The sequence below is a fragment of the Boleophthalmus pectinirostris genome, unplaced genomic scaffold (assembly GCF_026225935.1).
Source record: "Boleophthalmus pectinirostris isolate CB_2022bp ecotype Guang Dong unplaced genomic scaffold, ASM2622593v1 HiC_scaffold_16, whole genome shotgun sequence".
Lineage (NCBI taxonomy): Eukaryota > Metazoa > Chordata > Actinopteri > Gobiiformes > Gobiidae > Boleophthalmus > Boleophthalmus pectinirostris.
This window is the reverse complement of record NW_026571095.1, coordinates 29,061,487-29,084,372: the sequence shown is the minus strand read 5'-3', so window position 1 is coordinate 29,084,372 and position 22,886 is coordinate 29,061,487. Positions and strand designations below refer to the sequence as shown.

General features: G+C 41.4%; 1 protein-coding gene across 1 annotated transcript in view; it reads left to right on the top strand.

The window, feature by feature from the left end:
- st6galnac5a (ST6 (alpha-N-acetyl-neuraminyl-2,3-beta-galactosyl-1,3)-N-acetylgalactosaminide alpha-2,6-sialyltransferase 5a) overlaps positions 1-22,886 on the top strand; it is a 256,085-nt gene that overhangs the window by 167,769 nt on the left and 65,430 nt on the right. Inside the window, exon 3 of the mRNA XM_055151370.1 lies at positions 9,827-10,248. Coding sequence (XP_055007345.1) covers positions 9,827-10,248 — 422 coding nt within the window. The remainder of the gene's footprint in view (positions 1-9,826; positions 10,249-22,886) is intronic.

Here is a 22,886-nt window from a genome sequence, read left to right as displayed (position 1 = left end):
ACTGTCCATGTTCGACTGACAGGGCATCCTCAACTTTCACAAAGGTTGGATTTTGTAAGGATTATTTCTATTTTCACAATATAAATTTTTTAATATTTGTAAATCCTCGAAGCAGCTAAAAATTAGCTTTGTGAGCCTCCAGACACTCCACGCCATGCACATTACAGACGTCACACGGGTGGGAGGCGCTCGCTCGTATTGAGGAAGTAAATTCAGAAGATAATTTTTTTGGGGACCCATGAGTCAATGAGCATTAACCAGTCTCCGCTCAATTTCATTTTCCTCCAGCGACTAAGTCAGGAATCAGAATACACTAGACGGTTCACAAAAACCCCAGGCACCAGCCAATCAGCAAAGAGTGATATATTCTGTGTTGTCAACGATTCCCGAGATCGAGGATTTAAAGCCGGAACAAAGAGAATGTTTGATGAATTTTATCTAGGGCAAAGATGTTATTGTCCTTCCTATGGCAGGGGTGTCAAACTCATTTTGGTCCGGGGGTCGTATCAGAAAACTCATGTCATATAAACCCCAAAAATAACAATAAGTTCAAATATTTGTGTAGAGAAATGCAAATCTATTACACAAATCTTTTTTAATTGATGAATTCTTTCTTTTACTAAAAATTATAATATTATGAACAACCTGAAACTTTAAGAAAAATGCAACTTCCACACAATGTTTTAATATGAACTTGTTTGCAAATAGGAATAAGTCAGTTTTTCTTGTAAAATCCTGCACTCGGCTCCACTTTTCTCATTTTTGACATTTTTCTGATGAGGGTGTCACGGTCAACAGTCAAAACGATCGTCCTTTAAGAGCGTTTGGAAAGAGACAAGTCTTCATTTGTGCTGCTCTGGTGGGAGGGGCCACGTACAGAGACGCTGGAGACGCTGTTATGCTCAGCGACACAGAAAATTACCAATATTTTAATAGAAAATATAATTCAAATATTTTAGTAGAAAATCAGCCAAGGGCCAGATTAAAGGTCTTGGAGGGCCGGATCTGGCCCCTGGGCCGCATGTTTGACACCTGTGTCCTATGGGATTTGGGAAAACACTTAATGTACCAGTTATCCCCGTTAGTGGAGCATTACATACGTCACGACCAAATAGCAGCGATTGGTTAAATGATAAAAAGTACCCGCCTACCGTTGAGTGAACGAAATCTAAGTCTGCGAGGTCAGACGGTTTCTACGAAGTGAAACGAAGTAAAAGTATTGTTTCTTGAGCTTTTAGATGCCGTCCATGTAAGTCTGAGTAATTTAGCGATCTTTCCTGGGCTCTATTCATCCCTCCTTACAGTCAGCTTTAATATTCTGTACGAGGCCCCGCCCCCAAGCTCCTCCCACACGACAATTCTCCATAAATATACAAAAACGTGAGACAAAATAAAACATCATAACGTCACAAACCTGAGGAAATGTTCTGCGTTTTATTCAGGATAATTAAGTTGTCGTCGTTATAGTCATTACCAAAAGAACAATAAAAACAAACCTTTACATAAGCTTTTGTTTGTTTCTTCCACCATCACTCATTTTTCTCACTGTGGAGGAGGTCCCTGAACGCATCACCGCCTACCTGCTACTGCTGCCGCTGTACCAGATCTGGGCTTTGTGTGACGCGTTCGGGGACTTCAAGTGAATTTGTACGTCCTGCGGGTGCGCACCGATCACTCGCTGTAACGCCGCGACAGGTGCACACTGCCACCAGCACCTGTCGCGTCCCATTCGTCAGGCTCCACTTTTCCCTCACAAACACCCGACGCGCTTCTGTAGCAGACATCCCAGAGGTGGACGACTAAAATGAACTCGAAACGCAGCAAACACAAACCCGGCGTGTCCTTCCCTCAAAACAGAAAACGCTCTGTTCCACCCTGTGATGTCATGCGGTGATACAGGAGGCGCTCCACTGTGTTTTTAAACGCCACACACCTTCACTAGAAGCATTTGGATGATTTCAGATCTGGAATTGCAAATCTCTACCGAACTAAAGGTAAAAGGAGGAGCTGTTAACTTGAAAACTACCACTTCATGACATCACAAATTGGAACAGAGCATTTTGAGCTTTGGAGATGTAGACAGACTAATAATAAAGAGTTTCTCAAACATGTGTGAATGAAACAAAACACAACTCCAGGTCTGTTTTTTGAGGAGGTAATAAGACCGATTCTACAATTCTACTGCTGTTATTTCTCAAAAAAAATGGCAAATTACACATCTTGGTCTGCATAATTGCGCATCCCTTGTTATTTTTATTTGAAAGGTTAATTTCGCTCTACATGTACAAATACAAATGTAATAAAACCCATGGAAATGCAGGAAGTGATGTGGCTCTTTGACCTGGACCTGACACCAGCTGTTTCCACGACTGACACCAGGAAAGTCATGGGACCATTGCACTTTTTTTGTTTTGTTTTGAGGTAATAAGGATATTTTTAATTTACTTACAGACTTGATATTTTGCACTTTTGTAGCTAAGGCTAGAGCCCGACCGATATATCGGCTGGCCGATATTATCGGCCAATATGGGCACCTGGAGACATATCGGCTATCGGCCGATATGCTTGCTGATATGGGCCGATATTTCACGTGGGCATGTTATACCTCGTTATAAAGCTTAGACTCTCTACATTATGTTCATTTAATCCAATTTATAGACAGATAAATGTCCTAATATGTGGCTCCGCATCAGTATTTATTTGCGGTGTAATTTGTGTCCGTACTGTCCCTGAACACACCACCAGAGTCACGTCACTTCACTCGCGTGTGTTTGTTTACACCCGCAGCGTGTGCAACACTGAGATTATTTTCTTTTTACTGACAATCGGTTTGAGTCTGGATTAAAAGGACATTTATTAGTTCAGACTTGTGATGTGAGGAGGAGCCTGTGTGAGTCTGAGTGTTGGAAATATGTCGACTTTGAAGCTAGTTTAGGTTTTTGTTAGCGATTAGCTGCTGTAGCTCCCACACATAAACAGGCTGTTTTCTATTGGTCTATTGTAAAGTGACTATATTGGCCGTATATTTGTTACTGGACCTGCACTGATATGTAAATGAGCTGTGAATAGACGTGTGAATGATCCACATTTATGCATATAATTAACTACCGCGGTGCGCAGCATTTACGGCTAAAGGCTAATAGCGGTAGTTTCTTTTCTAGCTAGGAGTTATGGGTCGGTCGCGATCGAAGCGGCTCTTAGAGCGAACAACGGGAGCATGTTTCTTATTGGGAGCCGTGTTTTCTCTTTTTCTCACTTTTTCTCTTCATTGTAAACCCGTAGTTTGACAGCAGCAGCGGCTGAAAACGAAACGCTCAGAAATCTTCGTGTGCATAGGATAAAAAAAAAAGTGCATATTTGGCTGCAGTTCAGCATAAAATAAATAAACCAGGACTAAACTTGGGCTCGAGTGAAGGAGAGAGATAGAAACCGAGTCCCGACACTCAGTCCTGGTTCAGTTCTGGTTTAGTCCTGTTTCACACATGGTTTAAATCTGTTTTAGTCCTGGTTTAGTGCTTTTTCAGTCCTGGTTCAGTTCTGGTTTAGTGCTGCTTGCAACAAAACAATCTCAAGAGTCACTTGGGAGCCAAAAGAGCCAGCTGCTTTAGTGAGCCGAGCCAAAAGAGCCGGTTCTCCCAAAAAAAAAACTGAAATACCCATCACTAGTAGCTAGAATGTGATGCAAAAATGCCATTAAGTCAACCTACTGTCTGTAAATATGATGTAAAGAGGCAGAATAACAATAAATGTTGCTTAAATAAACCCAATTTAAAATCCACCAGAGCCAAACCTAAGTTTTTTAAACAATTCAACATTTACAGTGAATTTTTACATCACTAAATATATCGGCGATTATATCGGCTATCGGCAGCTCCAACTCCCATTATATCAGTTTCATATCGGCCACAGCAAAATCCATATCGGTCGGGCTCTAGTATATATTTATATTTATTTTCAGTCCTGGTTTAGTCCTGGTTTAGGCCTGGACTATTGGGCTGTTGGATTATTGGGTTGACCCCAAATTATTCTTTGCAGATAACGGGTGAAACATTAATGGGCGGGTGCGGGTCTCCAAAAATCGACCCGTGCTGGACTCTGAACCCTGATCCGCTCAAACACGTTCTGAAATCCAGTTCTTGTTTTAGTTTGTCAGTTCAGATTTCAGTCTTTTTATCAATTCGTCCGGAAAACCGTGAACTCTGAACAGAATCTTATAATAAAAACCAATAAACCTGAGCAGAGTTTATTCTATAAACTCTGAAACGTTCTCCGTCCGCACGAATCGAACAGCGGCGGGTGAAGACGTTTCCCGTGGGACTGACGGGGTTTGGAGGTCGGGACCCCGTTAAAAAAACATGAGGCTTTGTGAGGGAAGCGTTGGAGATGTTTGCTCCGAATCTGGTCCGAAAGACGAGAACGTGGTAACGGCGTGTCAAAGGTTGTGGGCTAAAGGTGAAGAAAACAAGAGCGATTCTAACCGCAGCGGGAACGAAGTTATGTTAAGAAAATGCACGATGATAAAACTGGAAACAAAACCATCTCGCCCGTCCCTCGTTCCCATCTGTAACTCTCTCTTTCTCTACCTTTAACTCTTCTGTTTTCCTCTTTCTTGGTCCTTGTCAATTCTCTCTCCTCTTACCTGTGTGTCTTTGCTTTTTCTCTCTCTCCCATCTTATCCACTTTTTCTCTATTTATCAATCTGTTTTCTCTCTCTCCTCAAACTCTTTCCTCTCTTCTCCACCTCTCCGCTTTCTCTCTCTCCCTCCCTGTCCTCCTTCTCACTCTCTCCCACGCCATTTCTATTTTTTCTCTCTTTTCTCGCTCTATTCTCTCTCTCTCGTTCTCTTTATCTCTCTTTCTCTCTCTTTCTCTCCCTCTCTCTCTTTCTGTCTCACTCTCCTTCTCTTTCTCTCTGTCTTTCTCCCATTCTCTCTCACTCTCTTTCTCTCTTCCTCTTTTTCCCCCTCACTCTCTTTTGTTCTCTCTCTCTTGCTCTGTCTCTCTTCCTTGCTTTCTGTCACTATCTCTCTGTTTTTCCCTTTCTCTCTCTTTCCCTCCCTCTTTCTCTCTGCCTTTCTCTTTCCCTCTTTCTCTCTCCCTCTTTTTCTCTCTCCCTCTCTTTCTTTCTATCTCTCTTGCTCTCTCTCTCTCTTGCTTTGTCTTTCTTTTTCTCTCTCTTGCTTTCTCTCTTTTCCCTTCTCTCTCTTTCTCTCTCTCTCACTCTCTTGTTTTCTCTCTCTTTCTCTCTCTCTTGCTTTCTCTCTCCCTTCTCTCTCTTTCTCTCTCTCTCTCTCTCTCTCTCTCTCTCTCTCTCTCTCTCTCTCTCTTCCCTTCTCTTTCTCTCTCTCTCTCTCTCTTGTTTTCTCTCTTTCTCTATCTTGCTTTCTGTCTTTCTCTCTCTCTCTTCCCTTCTCTCTCTCTCTCTCTCTCTCTCTCTCTCTCTCTCTCTCTCTCTCTCTTCTCTCTCTCTCTCTCTCTCTCTCTCTCTCTCTCTCTTCTCTCTCTCTCTCTCTCTCTCTCTCTCTCTCTCTCTCTCTCTCTCTCTCTCTCTCTCTCTCTCTCTCTCTCTCTCTCTCTCTCTCTCTCTCTCTCTCTCTCTCTCTCTTGCTTTCTCTCTCTTTCCTCTCTCTCTCTCTTCCCTCTCTCTCTCTTTCCTCTCTCTCTCTCTCTTCCCTTCTCTCTCTCTTTCTCTCTCTCTCTCTCTCTTTTCCCTTCTCTCTCTTTCTCTCTCTCTTGCTTTCTCTCCCCTTCTCTCTCTCTTCCCTCTCTCTCTCTCTCTTCCCTTCTCTCTCTTTCCCTCTCTCTCGCTCTTGCTTTCTCTCTATTTCTCTCTCTCTCTCTGTTGTTTGTTTCTCTCTTTCTCTCTGTCTTTCTCTCTCTTTCTTTCTTTCTTTCTCTCTCTCTTTGTCGTTCTCTCTCCCCATCTCTTTTTCTCTTTTCTCTCTCTCCTCCTCCTCTCCTTGTGTCTCTGTTCAGTATAAATACTTTGTTGTGGTTTGTATTCGACTCACACACAGAAAACTGTATCTGTGATTATTTTACATTCAGTATTTGGACACGACTGTTTTACTCCGACACTGAAAACTGCATTTAAACCCGGACTTCTACTTGAGTCATATTTTAATGAAGTAGCAGTACTCTTACTCGAGTAAAAGTGTGTTACGCTGCGTTCAGGGGCGTGGGTTTTAGTTTATGGACGACACATCGACGCTCCAGGCTCAAAAATGTTTCAGGAGTTTTCATCAGCGAGTTTCAGATTCAAAGAGTCCAAGTCGAGGAGGAGTTTGTCGTGATTTTATCGTGCGACCTCAGCGTAACTCTCCCCCGTCACTGGGAGTAAATCTGAGTGACCAGGGCTGGACTTTTCCCTTTGGGCCGAGACACTTTTGGTCCGGTCCGTGTCAGACCTGTGCCACCCCCTCACCCTCCTGATGGAACGCTCCGGTGCCTCGCTCTTATTCTGCTTTCACTGTCCACACTCCGCTCCCCGCAGGACCACACGTGTGCACTCCGGTCCGGTCCTCTGTCCCCCGGGCTGGTCCAGAGCCGACAGGGTGCGGCAGGAGCAGGAGCGTCTGCACCTGTCGTGAGTAGGGATGGGCATGATTAATCGATAACTGATCATTAAGAATTTCATCGATTACGTTAATTTTAATCGACAAACCGAATGTAGGTTGCTGTGTGTAGTGTGACCAAACAGGGTCTGTACATGTGTCTCTGCACTCAGAAGGAGCGAGACACAAGCAGTCAGTCAAGCACAAATGTGTATTTAACGATGATTTGTACAAGAAATTCCACGCTTTCCGTTGCGTTCGGGACAAGTGTGAGTCCATGTGCACATTGTACAAAGCAGCACATATGTTTCGGTGTCCAGTGGGAAAAAGTTTTACCAGGTGAGAGTCGCGCAATGTCGATGACGAGTCTCCACCCCCCGTACGGTGTCCTGGTTTTGACAAACGCAAATCTGGTCACACTAACCTGTATTCACCTGGTCGTGTCTTTTAATCCGACAGAAATTGACCGCATCAGCGACACAAGAGCTGTAGTTTTATCTTCGCTGAGTTTATACAAATTAGTGATGCGGTTTTAAGTTTCATTTCTGTGAGAGTTGCGCAAAACTGAATTAAACACATTATAATGTCAAACAGGCTGATGTGGCTCTAGAGTCGTTACGGTTTATATGTCGTAAAGTTGAATTTATTTATGCAGATTAGTAGTGCAGATAGTAATAATAATGATGATCATTTTAATATAGAAACGTTAATGATTAATCGATAATCGATCGTTAATTCTTCCGACGATCGATTAAGAAAATTTCATCGAATGCCCATCCCTAGTCGTGAGCCTGTCCACTGAAATCACCCACATTTTGTCAACACTAAGAATGTTTAAAGACACACCTCATATTTACTCTTACCACAGATGCCTGCAGACAGTGTTGGGAAGGTGACTTTTAAAATGTTTTCCCCTACAGATTACAGATTACATACCCCAAAATGTACTTTGTAACATAATCCATTAAAATACTGAAGGTGAGTAACGTAATCTGAATACTTTGGATTACTTGGTTTGCTGTAGAGAAGCAAAGACTAAGATATTGTAACATAAGATGTTTTGTTTGCTTAAGACAATAAAAAGTCCAGACTTTACTGAACCAAATTAAAAATATTATTGATAGAAGAGAAGGAGACATGGTCCACGCAGCATGATTTAGTCCTGTTAAATCCTATTTTAGACCTGTTTTTAGTCCTGTTTTAGTCCTGTTTTTGTCCTGGTTTAGTCCTATTTTAGTCCTGGTTTAATCCTGGTTTAGACCTGGTTTAGTCCTGGTTTAGTCGTGGTTTAATCCTGGTTTAGACCTGGTTTAGTCCTGGTTTAGTCCTGGTTTTAGTCCTGTTTTAGTCCTGGTTTAGACCTGGTTTTAGTCCTGTTTTAGTCCTGGTTTAATCCTGGTTTAGACCTGGTTTAGTCCTGGTTTTAATCCTGTTTTAGACCTGGATTTAGTCCTGGTTTAATCCTGGTTTAGACCTGTTTTAGACCTGGTTTTAGTCCTGTTTTAGTCCTGGTTTAGTCCTATTTTAGTTCTGGTTTAGTCCTGGTTTTAGACCTGGTTTAGTCCTGGTTTAGGCCTGGTTTAGTCCTGGTTTTAGACCTGGTTTAGTCCTGGTTTAATCCTGGTTTAGTCCTGGTTTAGTCCTATTTTAGTCCTGGTTTAATCCTGGTTTAGACCTGGTTTAGACCTGGTTTAGACCTGGTTTAGTCCTGGTTTTAGTCCTGTTTTAGTCCTGGTTTAATCCTGGTTTAGTTCTGGTTTAGTCCTATTTTAGTCCTGGTTTAATCCTGGTTTTAGTCCTGTTTTAGACCTGGTTTTAGTCCCAACTCATTCAAACTGTAACTGTAACTGTAACTGAATACAGTTACTCATAATTTGTACTCTGATTACGTAATCCTGGTACATGTAATCTGTTACTCTTTAACACTGCCCGCAGAGGTTTTCAGCAAAGGGACAAACACAGTTCTCATTAAAAGTGACACAAACATGAGTCCAGACGTTTTAGGATCTGTGTAACATTTTCCTGGAAGCATGATTATAACTGTAACTGTGCTGTGTCAAAGCCGATCTTTTCAAGTCTTTTGAACCATATCACTTTTGTTTAGTTATGGGATTCGGACATCGTATTTGTGTGGTCTTTGGCGCGATGACCGGAAGTCCAAAATTTGGGATGCATGTATTACCAATGTTGTTGTACCCATAATGTTCCCTGTTAATACCACGGGCCGTCCTATGGTTTGGATCTAGTCCCACTGTGGCATTTGTCACACTAGGCTAAAAGCAGGGCATTTTTGAAGCTGAATTTTGAGTTGAAAAGTCTTATTGCCATAAAATTATTTGATTAATTTCCTACGGGAACACCGGGATCTCTCTGTGCGTGCAGGTCCAGGTGTTCGAACATACGCACGCACCCTCAGTCATGACTCACGATGGAGTTTGTTTGGACCTAACGTCTACTGTTTGGACCTGAGTTGGCATCCACACCAGAGGGACAAGAGTGAAAAAATGCATAGCACATTCAGATGGCCGAGCTTTTTTATTTTCGAAAAAACGTTTCGGCAAAAAAAGCCTTCGTCAGATATTTGTTTTTGCTTTGGACCTGGCTGCTCCTTGCATTTGCACCTCTACAAGAATTTTGGTGTGCGTTTCCTGTTTCTTTTGATCCACACCAGAGGGACCAAATGCCAAACTCTGGTGCGGAATCAAGCGGACCAAGACCACCTCTTTTTTTAGTTTTCAGTCCGGTTGCGGATAAGATAAGATAAGATAAGATAATCCTTTATTGTCTCCCATGGGAGAAATTTGTCTTGGGACAGGGGGTAACATGTTTTATCAAAAAAACAGGACAACACAACACAAAGCAGCACATAAACAAACACCATAAAACAAAGTAAATATGAGACCAGTATGACCACGAGTGATGCACCAACAGGACCCTTAAATTATCCTTAACAGGCCCTTGCATTCTTCTGTTCTATTAATTATTGCACATTCCCTAAGCCTATGTGCAGTTTTAGTTATAATTATTGCACATTCCCTAAGCCTATGTGCAGTTTTGATTGCACATTCCCTAAGCCTATGTGCAGGATCTGAGTCCCATTGATGATTTTACGCCAAAGAAAACTAACCGAACTTAGAGCTTTTTGTTCTAATTGGACGGGTTGATGCACCTTGAGAAACACTCGTACAACATTTCCCAAAAACTGAACAACCCATTTTAACTGTCCCTTCCCTTCTTCTTCCCCTCCTCTTCCTCCTCTTCCTCTTTCGCAGCCTCTCCGCATGCACTGCCGCACCTGCTCGTTGGTCACCAGCTCGGGGCACCTGATCGGAGGAGGACGGGGCGCCGAGATCGACGGGGCCCAGTGCGTCATCCGGATGAACGACGCCCCCACCTCCACGCAGCGCACCGACTACACGCGCGACGTCGGCCGAAGGACCTCCCTGCGCGTCATCGCCCACTCCAGCCTCCAGAGGGTGCTCCGGAGCCGCCACGAGCTGCTCAACGCCACCAGGGACGCCGTGTTCATCTTCTGGGGCCCGAGCAGCTACATGAGGAGGGACGGTAAAGGACTCATCTACAACAACCTGAGGCTCCTGAGCCAGCTCCTGCCCAAGCTGAAGGTCTACATCGTCTCCTGGCAGAAGATGCAGCAGTTTGATGAGATCTTCAAGAAGGAGACCGGAAAAGACAGGTGAGGACGGGGATAAAGTTAAAGCTGCAGTGTGTAACTTTTTGGTTGGCGGTTCGTCTCTTGTGAGATTTAAGTCGTGTTAGAATGTGGTTTCCTCATCAAAAACAGACCTGGAGTTGTGTTTTGTTTATGATGAGGAACATTATAACATAAAAACATGTCCCGGACTGAAGCAGGACTAAACCAGGACTAAACCAGGACTAAACCAGGACTGAGTGTTGGGACAGGCCCGGAGGTGCACCCACATAGACTGTTGGGTGATCAGGACTGAGACCGGGACCAGGACCAGGACTGAGAGTGGGACTGAGACCAGGGCTAAGACCAAGGCTGAGACCGGGACGAGACCGGGACTCAGACCGGGACTGGACCAGGACTGAGACTGGGACCGAGACCAGGATCAGACCAGTACCAGATCAGGACCAGACTGGGACTGAGACTGGGACCAGACCAAGATGAGACCGGGACTGAGATTTAGACTGGGACCAAACCGGGACTGATAGCAGGACCAGACTGGGACCACGCTGTGATTGAGACCGAGACCAGACCGGGACTGAGACCAGGACTAAGACCAGGATGAGACCCGGACTGAGACCGGGACCAGACCAGGATCAGACCGGGACTGAGACTGGGACTAGACCGGAACTGAGACCGGGACCAGACTGTGATTGAGTCCAGGACTGAGACCGGGACTGAAACCAGAACCAGATCGGAACCAGACCAGGACTGAGACCAGTTTAGTCCTGGTTTAGTCCTGGTTGAGTCGTGGTCCAGTTCGTATGCCGCGCAAAAGTCCGGCATCTGAGTTTAAGTCACGGAAAACGGTCGGAAAAACGGTCGTTATCCGTTTTTTCCATTTTCATTTAAACACAAACTCGAAAGCTGAAAAAAACAATAGTCATCCTTTTTTTTTTTTTTTTTTCATTTTGGTTTTGGAGCCAAAAAATGAAGAAAATTGTTGTTTTTTCATTTTCTTATTTTTGGTTTTATTTTGAAAAATGAATGAACGAATGATACACGGATTCCACGTCCTTATTCCAACACTAAGTTACAATGAACTATAAGATTCGGTTCGATGCTCAGCCCACAAGTCTAACGCTCTGAGGGAGGAGTGACTTAGCACGGAGAGCAAAGGGAGGGGAAACTCAGAGCATCAAAAACAAAAACTTCGGTGATGATGTAAATAAAAACAATGGAATTAATCATGTCCAAACGTCTGACGGGTCGAGTCAATGAAAACTATTTGGAGTGAAGCGTCCGATGTGTTTTTGTTCGTTCTCAGACGTGTGCGCAGATAGAATCAGTTCAAACCTAATGTGAAGAGGAAATGACACAGCGGGAGATAACGCGGTGAAAATAACACAGTTTAAATGTTGTTCACGCAGACCACACTATCCTCTATTGAAAAACACGAGAGCGAGTAGATGGCTATCATTTATTTGCAGATTTAGTAGTGCGTGCATAAATATAGTAAGATAATGGATCCCCTAAAGCAGACCTATTCTCCAAAATGGACTTTTCAGAGCTTTTAACACTATTGTTGTTGGTTCCTTCTCATTTAATCTATGAAGTTGTATCTGGAGTGATCCGTGCATGTTTGAGTTTTTATTCTCCTGTATTCCAGATGTCATTTTTAGGGGTGTAACAATATTGGCGAAATCATGATGGACGGCGTTTGGGTTTAACTCTTTCCCCCCTGGACGCCTACTAGGAACAACCCATACATATGTTACTAGGGCTACACCCATAGAGCATAACTGCATAAAAGAAAACAGACTTCCACGAGTGATTTCAGGGCAGTTTTGGTTCATAATCGAGTATAAAGCCCGGATAGTTTGTTCGGACATCGCAGGACTCCATACAGACGCATCAGCGGCATTCTCATCTTCATAAGATTCACTCTCTGTAAGTCCGTCGCTATCGCTGTTTTCCACTTTATAATCACCCTCATCATCACTTTGAAATCTATAAAAGTCACTTTCTCTAAACTTATCCATAAAATACGTCCGCTCCTCATTATTTCTAAAACTGTGCGCCGCAGCGCCGCGATCTTTCCATTGCACGTGTTTCGTGTTGTGTTTTTTCCGGAAGCTACCATCGTCACTACTTCGATTAACTTCAGAAAAAATCGGCGAAAACATATCCTTGAATCCTATTGGTCAGTCTAGTGTGGGTTGTAGTGGCCCCACCGATCGCAGTCTCTGTTTAAATGTGAAAAACCGAGCCGTTTCTAAAGGTCGTCAAATCACGTCTTTAGTGATACAGCGGAGGTGTCAAAAGTCGTCATTAAGGAAACAGGGGGGTCGTCAAATGTCGTCTTCATGGGGGAAAGAGTTAAAAGGTTAGTAGCAAAACTGAAGCCGAAATATACATTGAGTAATAATGTGTTTAATGCAGCTTTGTGCGCATTTGTTTACGTTTTACAGAAATTAAACTTAAAGCCACATGGCAAATTTGCATAACCCTGAAAAAACCAGCTTGCTCCTTGTGCACTGATGCGTCAGCTTCTGTTGGACTCCGTGAGGCTCCTGATTATGGTCAGCGTAATGCTCTGACAATCCATCAAGCAATGCGGCTTCGTAGTTTACCAAAGTCACACTAAAACATTTTGGTAAATGGTCACATTTTTCTATAGCGCTTTTCCACCTACAAGGCACTCAAAGTGTTTTACAACAAGGAACCACCCATTCACACACCAGTGTACGCAGACACTGTGGGCAAGGTGGGTTAAGTGTCTTGCCCAAGGACACAACAGCAGCATTCATCTGTGGGAGCTGGAATCACATCAGCCAACCTGTGGGTCAGTGGATCTGACCACTCAACCTGTGATGTTTATGTCGAGAACTCGAACCACCAACCTTCAGATCAGTGGGCGAATGCTCTACCAACTGAGCTACTGCCGCCCAAAATTTGACAGATTTTTTTTTAGCGCCGTGTACCATATAAAATCGGTTCAAGGTCAGTAAGCACAACCAGAATTAATACATAAGGCACACAGCACTATAAGGCGCACTGTCAATTTTTGAGAAAATTAAAGGATTTTAAGTGCAACTTATAGTCTGAAAAATACGGTAGTCAAACAGTGTTCCCTGCTGTCTACAGCCACACAAAGACTGATGAAACTGGAAACTCTGGAAAGGGTCGGTTTGATCTGCGTAGTGGATCATAGTTAGGAGCCTCCCGAGCTTCCTCTGCTAAAGGAGCTCATGGTTGTGTGCATTTTTCCTGGTTTATTAAATTAAGTTCATTTTTGCGCTTGTGCATTTGTAGGATTATGTCAAGAAATTGTGATACTCCGTGTGATCATGTACAAAAATGTGTATATGCAGTATCCCGAATACTTCCATAACCGGGATACTGATGTGCATGTAAACGTACTCATAGTTTGGTGCTTTGATTGTTGATCCTCAGAAAATCCACAGTGTTTCTCAGTCCTTTATGTAGATTTTTCACCTCTTTTTTTGTGTAAACCAGATGGAGCACGCGTCTCTTTGGTTGGTTAATCCGCTTGTCAATCACTCCTTCTGAAATCCAGGAGGCAGGACACGGCTCCACGTTCATTCGTCTTTGTAAAGTTTTGTCAAAGTGAACAGGTTGGACGGGTGAAACCATAGGAGGTGCCGACATCTGCTCAACAGCTGTGAGAATAGTAATTGTTGTTTGTGCGGCAGTGAGGAAACTTTGGAGCACTGCAAACTATTTAAAATGAACTAATTCAGTTTTTCACATTTTTAACACAGTAAACATCGCCTGACTATTTTATGTAATGTCACAAAATCCCAGTGGGGCTAATTCTGCTTTAAAAATTGGAACGCAGCTAAAAAATGTACAGCGAATCTTTAGGTTAAAGCTGACACAATTTTGTTTGCAATTAGCACATCAAAAGACAAAAATAACTTGTTGCAAAAATATGTCCAATTAAAAAAGATTTCACTGAGAAAGAAAATGATTTCACTTGCAAATGGTAAGTCTCATCTTCATAGGCTGTTAAATAAAAACAGAATATCAGAGCCTCAAAGTGTGAATGTTTTATAAAAGGTTAGTGCTGATTAAAATACTTGGCCAAAATTGACAATGTTTTGAAGGTTTGGAACAGAAAAATCACAAAAATGCATTATACTTCCAAAGCTTTAAAAGTGCTGCGTGATTAGACGTAGGTGGTGAGAGGAGGCTGACTGATTTCAGACTCGGAGCACATTTGTTTGGTCGGTGCAGCGGGTCCAGCGACTTCTACAGGTCCATTTCTAAAAATACTCCTGAGTAAACAGCTTTGTCTGTAATTGTATTTAACTCAAATGGATAACGAAGCCTATAACTGTATGTCTTTAACCCTTAAATACTGTTCTCATTTATTTAGCTTTCACAGCATAGTCCAGGTCAAATTTGACCCGGACCAAGAATTTCCTTTTAGGAAGTGTCTATACCAAATAAATAGACTGTCCCACATGAATAAATATATGTAATATATAAATGTAATGTTTCTGAGAGCAGGAAGAGCATATTTTTGTAAGATTTACAACACTCATTTTTGGAGAAAAACATCTGCTATCACATAGTATCATGTCCTGTTTTACAAAACACATGAAAACATAAAAGCCAATATGCTGATGATATTTAGTGGATTTGAAAATGACATGAATATTCTGGAAGTGTTGGAATTTATAATATAACCAGTTTTATCCACTGCAGCCCTTATGCTTATTTCAAACTAGTCAATGCATTCAAAGCAGTGGTATATAAAATAGTGCTGTCATGCGATTAAAAAAATTGAGAGATTAATTAATTATGATCTGTAATTAATTAATCTAATTAATCTCATTTTAATCTCACCTAAAAATTGCTGAGAAAAGCTTCAATTTGAGGTATTTTCATTTAAATTCATTATTACATTATTGTGGCAGATCAAAAGACTGATATAGAACAAAAAAAAGTGACTTTATAAAGTCATTTATTGTTTAACAAATCTCTTCAAATTGGCTGTTGAGCCCAAGTCTCCATGAATAAGAAACTGTTTGCTGTAAAGTAGCAAAGACGAGGAAATCTGAACATAATAACTTTTGTCTACTTAAAGACAATAAAAAGTCCAGTCTTTCCTTAACCATATTAAAAATATTATTGATAGAGAAATGCTTTATATATGAGATCACTGGTTTTAGTCCTGGTTTTAGTCCTGGTTTAGACCTGCTTTAGTCCTACTTTAGTCCTAGTTTAGTCCTGGAATGAATTAATCCTGGTTTTAGTCCTGGTGTTAGTTCTGGTTTAGTCCTGGTTTAGACCTGGTTTAGACCTGGTTTAGTCCTGGTTTTAGTCCTGGTTTAGACCTGCTTTAGTCCTACTTTAGTCCTAGTTTAGTCCTGGAATGAATTAATCCTGGTTTTAGTCCTGGTGTTAGTTCTGGTTTAGTCCTGGTTTAGACCTGGTTTAGACCTGGTTTAGTCCTGGTTTTAGTTCTGGTTTTAGTTCTGGTTTTAGTTCTGGTTTAGTCCTGGTTTAGTTCTGGACTGGTTTAGTCCTGGTTTTAGTCTTGGTGTTAGTTCTGGTTTAGAGGCTCACAGGAGGAAGCGCGGTTTACGCAGCGTACGCGAGAAAACACGATCCACACGCGGCTCACGGGAGCACGTCGGTGTCCACGCAGTAACTACGGAAGGAAACGTGGTCCGCGCGTTCTCAGGTTAATGACGATGATGAAGGTGTGTGTTTGTGTTTGTGTGTGTGTGTGTAGTGTGTGTGTGTTTGTGTGTGTTTGTGTGTGTGTGTGTTTGTGTGTGTTTGTGTATAGGACAGTAGTGCAGACATCATGAGTCTATGCAGGTTGTTTTCACCAGTGACATTTAAGTTGTAGGCGATTTTATATTTGTTATTTTCTTTTATATTTCACGTCGGGAGAATAATTTCCAAGACACGAATGTGTTTTTACCTGTGCACTGCTGCTCTGTTCTACTGGCTCTTCGACCTCGTCCAGTGAGCGACTGACGCCGCCAACATGAACATGACGTTTACATCGCTCTTACTGCGCGCGTTTTGTGGGGGTTTCCGGCAATGAGTGGAATTACCGAAATAAAAAAAATGTATAAATGTGTTTTGTGTGTGTGTGTGTGTTGTTGTCCCAACACTAAAAACCATCTAAAAACAGGCTTTATAATAAAGCAACTCGCATACAGAAACACTAAAGTTAGAGATTAAAAATGAGATTAACGCGATTAAAAAACATAACGCGCTAAATATGACTGTAATTAATTAATCGCAATTAACGCGATAATTTGACACCCCTAATATAAAATTTTAAAAATATTTTCATTTTTGTGCATTTTGGCAAAATTTAGGAAAAGTCATAAAATTTCAGGATCAAAGAATGATGCTTAGTGTATTTTTACTACTGTTTAATGTCAAAACGGGTCAAATTTAACCCGAATAGTATGTAAGGGTTAAACAGTATGGCTTTAAATTTATCCATCCGCCATGAAGACAAGCAGACAACGCCACCACACTGGAAAAAAAAAAAACAGTATCTAGGTAAGTTAGGCCCCGTCCACACTAGTACGTATTCGAGTTATTTTCGTTGTGGATGCAGTGTTCGTCCACATTAATCCGATGGAAAACAACTCCAGAGATGAAACGATCTGGTGTGAACACGTAAAAACGCTGATACACTGATGTAGGTCTATGCACCACGAAGTAATTACAGCGCCAAAACACTAAGAGGCTAGAATATATGTCCATTCATATATAAAGGTGTGTGTGTACGACCTGCAGACGTATAATCTCTGAAAAGTTTAACATGAACCATCTCCAACGCGATAAAAGCACAGAACAGACTCACCATCAGCAGAACAACCCTCTGTCACAGAAAGAACACATATAATCCACTGAGTCGTGACCTTTAGTCCAAGAGAAGCTGAACCGCATCAGCGCACAATATCGAGCTGTTTTTTTGAGCGCTCAGTTTATGCAAATTAGCCATGTGGTTTTAAGCTTCATTTCTGTAAAACGTAAACAAATATTTCGTGATGGGCGAATGGAGCCTCGTGAAGCATTGACACCTCAGTCGCAATATTGTCTCAGATGGTTCAACGTGTCTGAGGCTTCGGAGAAACACTGACCTCTAGTGGACAAATTTAACCATTGGCAGGCAGGTGTCTCAGCATCGATGAAGTATTGTTAGTGTAAGACAATACTTGTGTGCACCTAACAACAACAATAATAATGATTATTTAAAATAATATGGAAAGAGCAACATAAATAGCTGCTGTAAATAAGAAAACTAGAAAAGCACTCAGAGAGCGCAGACCTCCGCCAAGGACTACCCCCATTTTTTATATAAATTGCGATAAAATCAGTCTTCTGGATCAGATCCGGATCAGCCTTTGGAATATGAAAGAGGATCCCATTGTCCATCCCTGAGTCAAATTCATGGGGTTTGGTCAATAATTAACCGAGATATTGAGAAACAAAATTTTGGCCCCATTTACCACAATGTTAACTAAAAATTTCAAAGTGATCCAGAATCCAGGATTTCTTCCGGATCACCCCCAAAATGAAATCAGTTCTTCCTTTTCACATTTCCAACAAATCCTGAAAATTTCATCAAAATCGGTCCATAACTTTTTGAGTTATGTTGCTAACAGACAAACAAACAAACAAACAAACAGACAAACGCCGGCAAAAACATAACCTCCTTGGTGGAGGTAATAAGAAAACCTTCTTAGGTGGAATTAGATCAAAATGATCCCAAACCATGGATCGCTTTTTTTCCACTTGTAGATGCCATCGAAAATGAAACAAATGTCAAAAGTCGCCAAAATCACCTCTAACGTCACACAATTCTCCTCACTACCCAACATTTTTAGGAAATATTGGTGCATCTTTTATACTGTAGCAGTTTAGCGCTTGTCAAACCACAGAAGTGCGCTGAACACTCTGAAGCTCTCTGAACCAATCACAGAGCGGAACATTCGCTGAGCCAATGAAACGCTTCGATACACTGAAGCGATCCGACACGCAGAGCGAAGCAGTAGGGGAGGGACCGACACTTCCACACTTTGGTCACGTGAGCGGCTGCTGCGAGACGAGCTCCGAGGCAGCGCTTCAGAGCAATTTGTTTCAGAAAGAACGAGACGTGCTCCGGAGCTCCGTCTCATTTGCCCGTCACTACAAATATGCTCAGAGCTGTGCGGATAGGGAAGGCTTGCGGACACAGAAACGACATGTCTGGACGCAAATCATTTCCGATACGGTGATTCGTTTCAGTGTAAATGTAACCTTGGTCTGGTTTGGTCTCCACGACGATAGAAACATTTGCTCTCATACTGTGAAACATTCCAGACAAAGCAATAACATCTCCAAGAAAAAAGAAAAGCATTTGACGGACCCGCCACTGGAAAAGTCACACAACGCAACTACAATTATCATCATAACATGGCACAAAGTTGAAAATTGCATAAGTCCCAGTCTATAACACTTTTCATTTGTTAAAGGGAGGTAAACTGAGGCTGTAGTGTTCGAATCAGTGGTGGCTGCCAGTCAGGTAAACTGTAGGGAGTCTGTTTGCCGCGCTGAAAATGCAAAGCAGTTTATTAACCAGGCCAATGGGCGGAGACTAAAAATAAACACGCATAGATTAAACGTTCGGTACAGTAGAGGGGAGTGTGAACAGGTGGAGGAGGGTGAGTGTCTGTTTATTATATGTCTAGGCTTATCACAATTATCACTATATCGACTTTTCGTTCAATGTATGAAAGCTGGAACCCTGTATTTTGAGTGTGCGTGTAGTTTTTCATTGTACGAGCGAGGAACTTTTTGTATTTTTCTGTACTATGATCAGATTTGAGCTGTAGAGGGTTGAAGAAATAACTTTTATGACTCGTTATAAATACAGACTAACGACTAAAGTGATTCATTCTGCTTTTTATTTATTGCCGTTTGTGTTTTTGTAAATATATCGTAATATACATTTAAAATAGTTTTATGGGGATAATTCTGCTTTAGGGTTTTTCTGTCAGTGGCATCAGTTTGTGTATATTTACTACAGCCATAGTTCGTACTTTTATTTTATTTTGTATTTGTGTTTGTATTTTACATTAATAACAGATCACCATGTTACTTTTTATTGCTTTAGAATACTTTGCCGAAAACAACGTATTAACATCATATCATCCTTTTGTGTATTTATGTAGAATTGTTGTGCGGGGGCATGAGTGACGTAGTCTGGGGCTAACTGTAAGGAGAGATCGCTAGATTACTCAAACACGCATGGACGACATCTAAAAACTCTTCAGGCATGTTTTTGATGAGGCAACAACGTTATAACATGGTAAAAAAAAAAAAAAATCTGTTTATCATTTGTTCATTTGTTTTTTAAAATAAAACCAAAAATAAGAAAATTATCTTCATTATTTGTCTCTAAAACTAAAATGAAAACACGGATACTCATGGCCATCTCCCATTTCCGTGACTTAAACTGCAATGTCGGACATTTCTGCCTCATACAGACTGAACCAGAACTAAACCAGGACTGATCCCAGGACTGAACCAGGAAGATTAATCACGGACTGACATAGGACTAAAGTAGGACTAAACCAGGACTAAAACAGAACTGAACCAGGACTGAGTCTGAGTGTCGGGACCGGCCTGGAGGTGCGCCCAAGTAGACTGTCAGGTGACCACAGGAGAAAGGACCGGCACAGAGCTGCGCCCCAGGGGGTTAAGCGCAGCCGTCGCCTGATCACTCGGGTCCCGTCTCTCTCTCTCTCAAGTCCAAGTCCTGGTTTAGACCTGGTTTAATCCTGGATAAGTCCTGTTTTAGCCCTGGTTCAGTCCTGGTTCAGTTCTGATTTAGTCCTGGTTTAGACCTGGTTCAGTCCTGGTTCAGTCCGTATGCGGCACAAAAGTCCAGTATCACAGTTTAAGTCACGGAAACGGGAAACGGCCATTATCCATTTTTTCCAGTATTAATTTAAAGACAAAATCGAAAAACTGAAAAAACAAACTCATTTTGGTTTTGGAGACAAATAATGAAGAAAATAGTTTTTTTTTTTCATTTTCCTATTGTTGGTTTTATTTTGAAAAACGAATGAACAAATGATACACGGATTTAAAAAGCTCGTACTGACCGCTTATACTGAAAGCAGTTTATTGTCCGATAATCAGGAAGTGTCTGTTAGCATGCTAATAATAATTCTGGATCTCTGGAAACTTGCTGTTAATCTCCATACTTATTATCTTGGTCAGAAGCTTTGGTTTGTTGTGCATGAAACTCAGACACAGGAAGAACATGCAAACTCCACACAGACAGAAATCAAACCTTTGTCAACTCAGCGCTCTGTATTTGTGTCTATGAATATTTGTCTATTTTAGGGCTGAATTTTTGGAGGAAAATGTCTAGTTGTGATTTTTGTGACAAGCATCATTATTGGATTTGCAGATGATCCTAAACAGAAGCAGTTTCCAGGAGCGTTCACGTCTGAGCGAAGACTGAAACATGAACACCTGAAATAATACAAGAATAGCATGAATTTTCAGAACACGCTGGTATTTGTACAGAAAATTATGTTACTTTAATAACTGCAGACTTTTGCTATTTGTAAATGTCAAATTTGGATTGAAGCTGCACCTGCTAAAACATGAAAAACTTGTTCATTTGAAACGGTTTTCAGTGGTGCAGATACGCCTCACTTACTTTATGCATTCTATACATTTTAATTATTTAGAGATGAAGAAACCATGAACCTAATAACAGCTAGCATGCAAACACATACCTCCTGATTATCAGACGATAGAATGCTTTATAATTAGAATGCAGACAGTTCACATTTATGTACGATTTATTTGTCCAGAGGTGGACAGAGTTGCCGAAATTTGTACGCAAGTAAAAGTAGCACTACTTCAAAATAATCTTACTGTATTTTTGTGATTATAAATTGCTCCAGAGTATAAGTCACCGAAGCCAAAAAAAAAATGCATAATGAAGAAGAAAAAGATTTTTTGGGTGAAATTTATTCTATAGAATCAGAGACCCGGAACAGTCATTTCATCTTGAAAGGCAAGTTATAGTACCGTATTTTTCTGACTATAAGTTGCCCTGGAGTATAAGTCGCACCAGCCAAAAAATGCATAATGGAGAAGAAAAAAACATATATAAGTCGCACTTTTTGACGAAATGTATTTTGTAAAATCAGAGACCAGGAACCGACATTTTATCTTGAAAGGCAAGTTACAGTAATAACAACAGAATATGTTACCAGTTAATATGTTAACATAACATATTAACAGTTTTAATTATAGCATAAACAACAGAACATAAGATTACCAAACTCACGATCTCACTCCAAATCACTCAATCCATTGAATCCTTGGTGTCACTTCTGCGCGACCGCTGAAGATAAACCATAGATCAGTGATGTAAACAGAGCGTCGCTTCCTCTTCTGTGTCGCTGTCGTCAGACTCAGCATCAGTTCCAGTTAGAATTATTCCGGTCTTTCTGAATCCCGACAGGATGGTTTCGGTGTCACTGAAGTCCAGACTTTGTCCATCCATTCATTGACTTCCAGGAAAGTGACATGGCGCACCCGCCCGGTTGCCGTGAATCTGTGTTCTCCATCTGTGTTTATATACCTGCACGTGCTCTGAGGTCCGAGGTCCAGCTCCAGCTCAGGGCCTAAGACGAGACTTAAAACCAGGAGGACAGGAGCTTCTCTGTGGTCGGCCCTAAACTCTGGAACGATCTGCCGCTTCACGTTCGAGCAGCTCCACAGTGGAGAGTTTTAAATCTCGTCTGAAGACCCACTTTTATTCTCTGGCTTTTAACACCGCGTGAGTTGTGTGGTCCTCTGTGTCTTTTATTTATGTTTATGTGTTTTTATTGGTTTTACTGATTTAAATTATTTATTGGTTTATTTATTTCTATTCTATGATTCTAGTTTTATTTTTATTTTACTGGTTTTATTACTTTAAGTAGTTTACTTTATCATCTTATTGTTGTTATTTTTGATGTATTTGTGCAGCACTTTGGAAACAGTTTGTTTGTGAAATGTGCTATATAAATAAAGTGGATTGGATTGGATCCCCACTTTTCCCCAGTCGCTCACAAGTTTCTTGCGTACCTCAAACTTTCTTTCTTTCTTCTGCTCGATTACTGTTTTCAGCTGCAGATTTCACTACTTGCATGAGTTATTATAAATATGATTTTCTTTTTGGGGGCATTTGTGTTCAGTCCTCTCAGTCGTCTTTCTAAGTTTGTTTAAATCTTCAATTTTCAGTGTTACAGAAGTAAGGATGCGATCGACTGACATGATACAGACAGAACAGAGGCTCTTTCTGCAGGAGACATGCGCAGGAGAGTGAAGTGTCAGTGCTACAGGAGGAACAGGAGCAGCAGATACTGACACACGAGCCTAGAGCCTCTCACAGCTGTCAGTGTGAAAAATGTTTAAGTCGCACTGGAGTATAAGTCGCAGGAAACACCCAAACCATGAAAAAAAGTGCGACTTATAGTCCAGAAAGTACGGTACAGAGGTAAAAGTACAAAATCGTGGTCTGAGTTGTGAGAACTACTCCTCATGAATAACTTAAAGAGTGACATAACATATGATTCATAATTTAAACGACAAAACATGAAATAAGGCATAAAATCTGGTATTTTCAA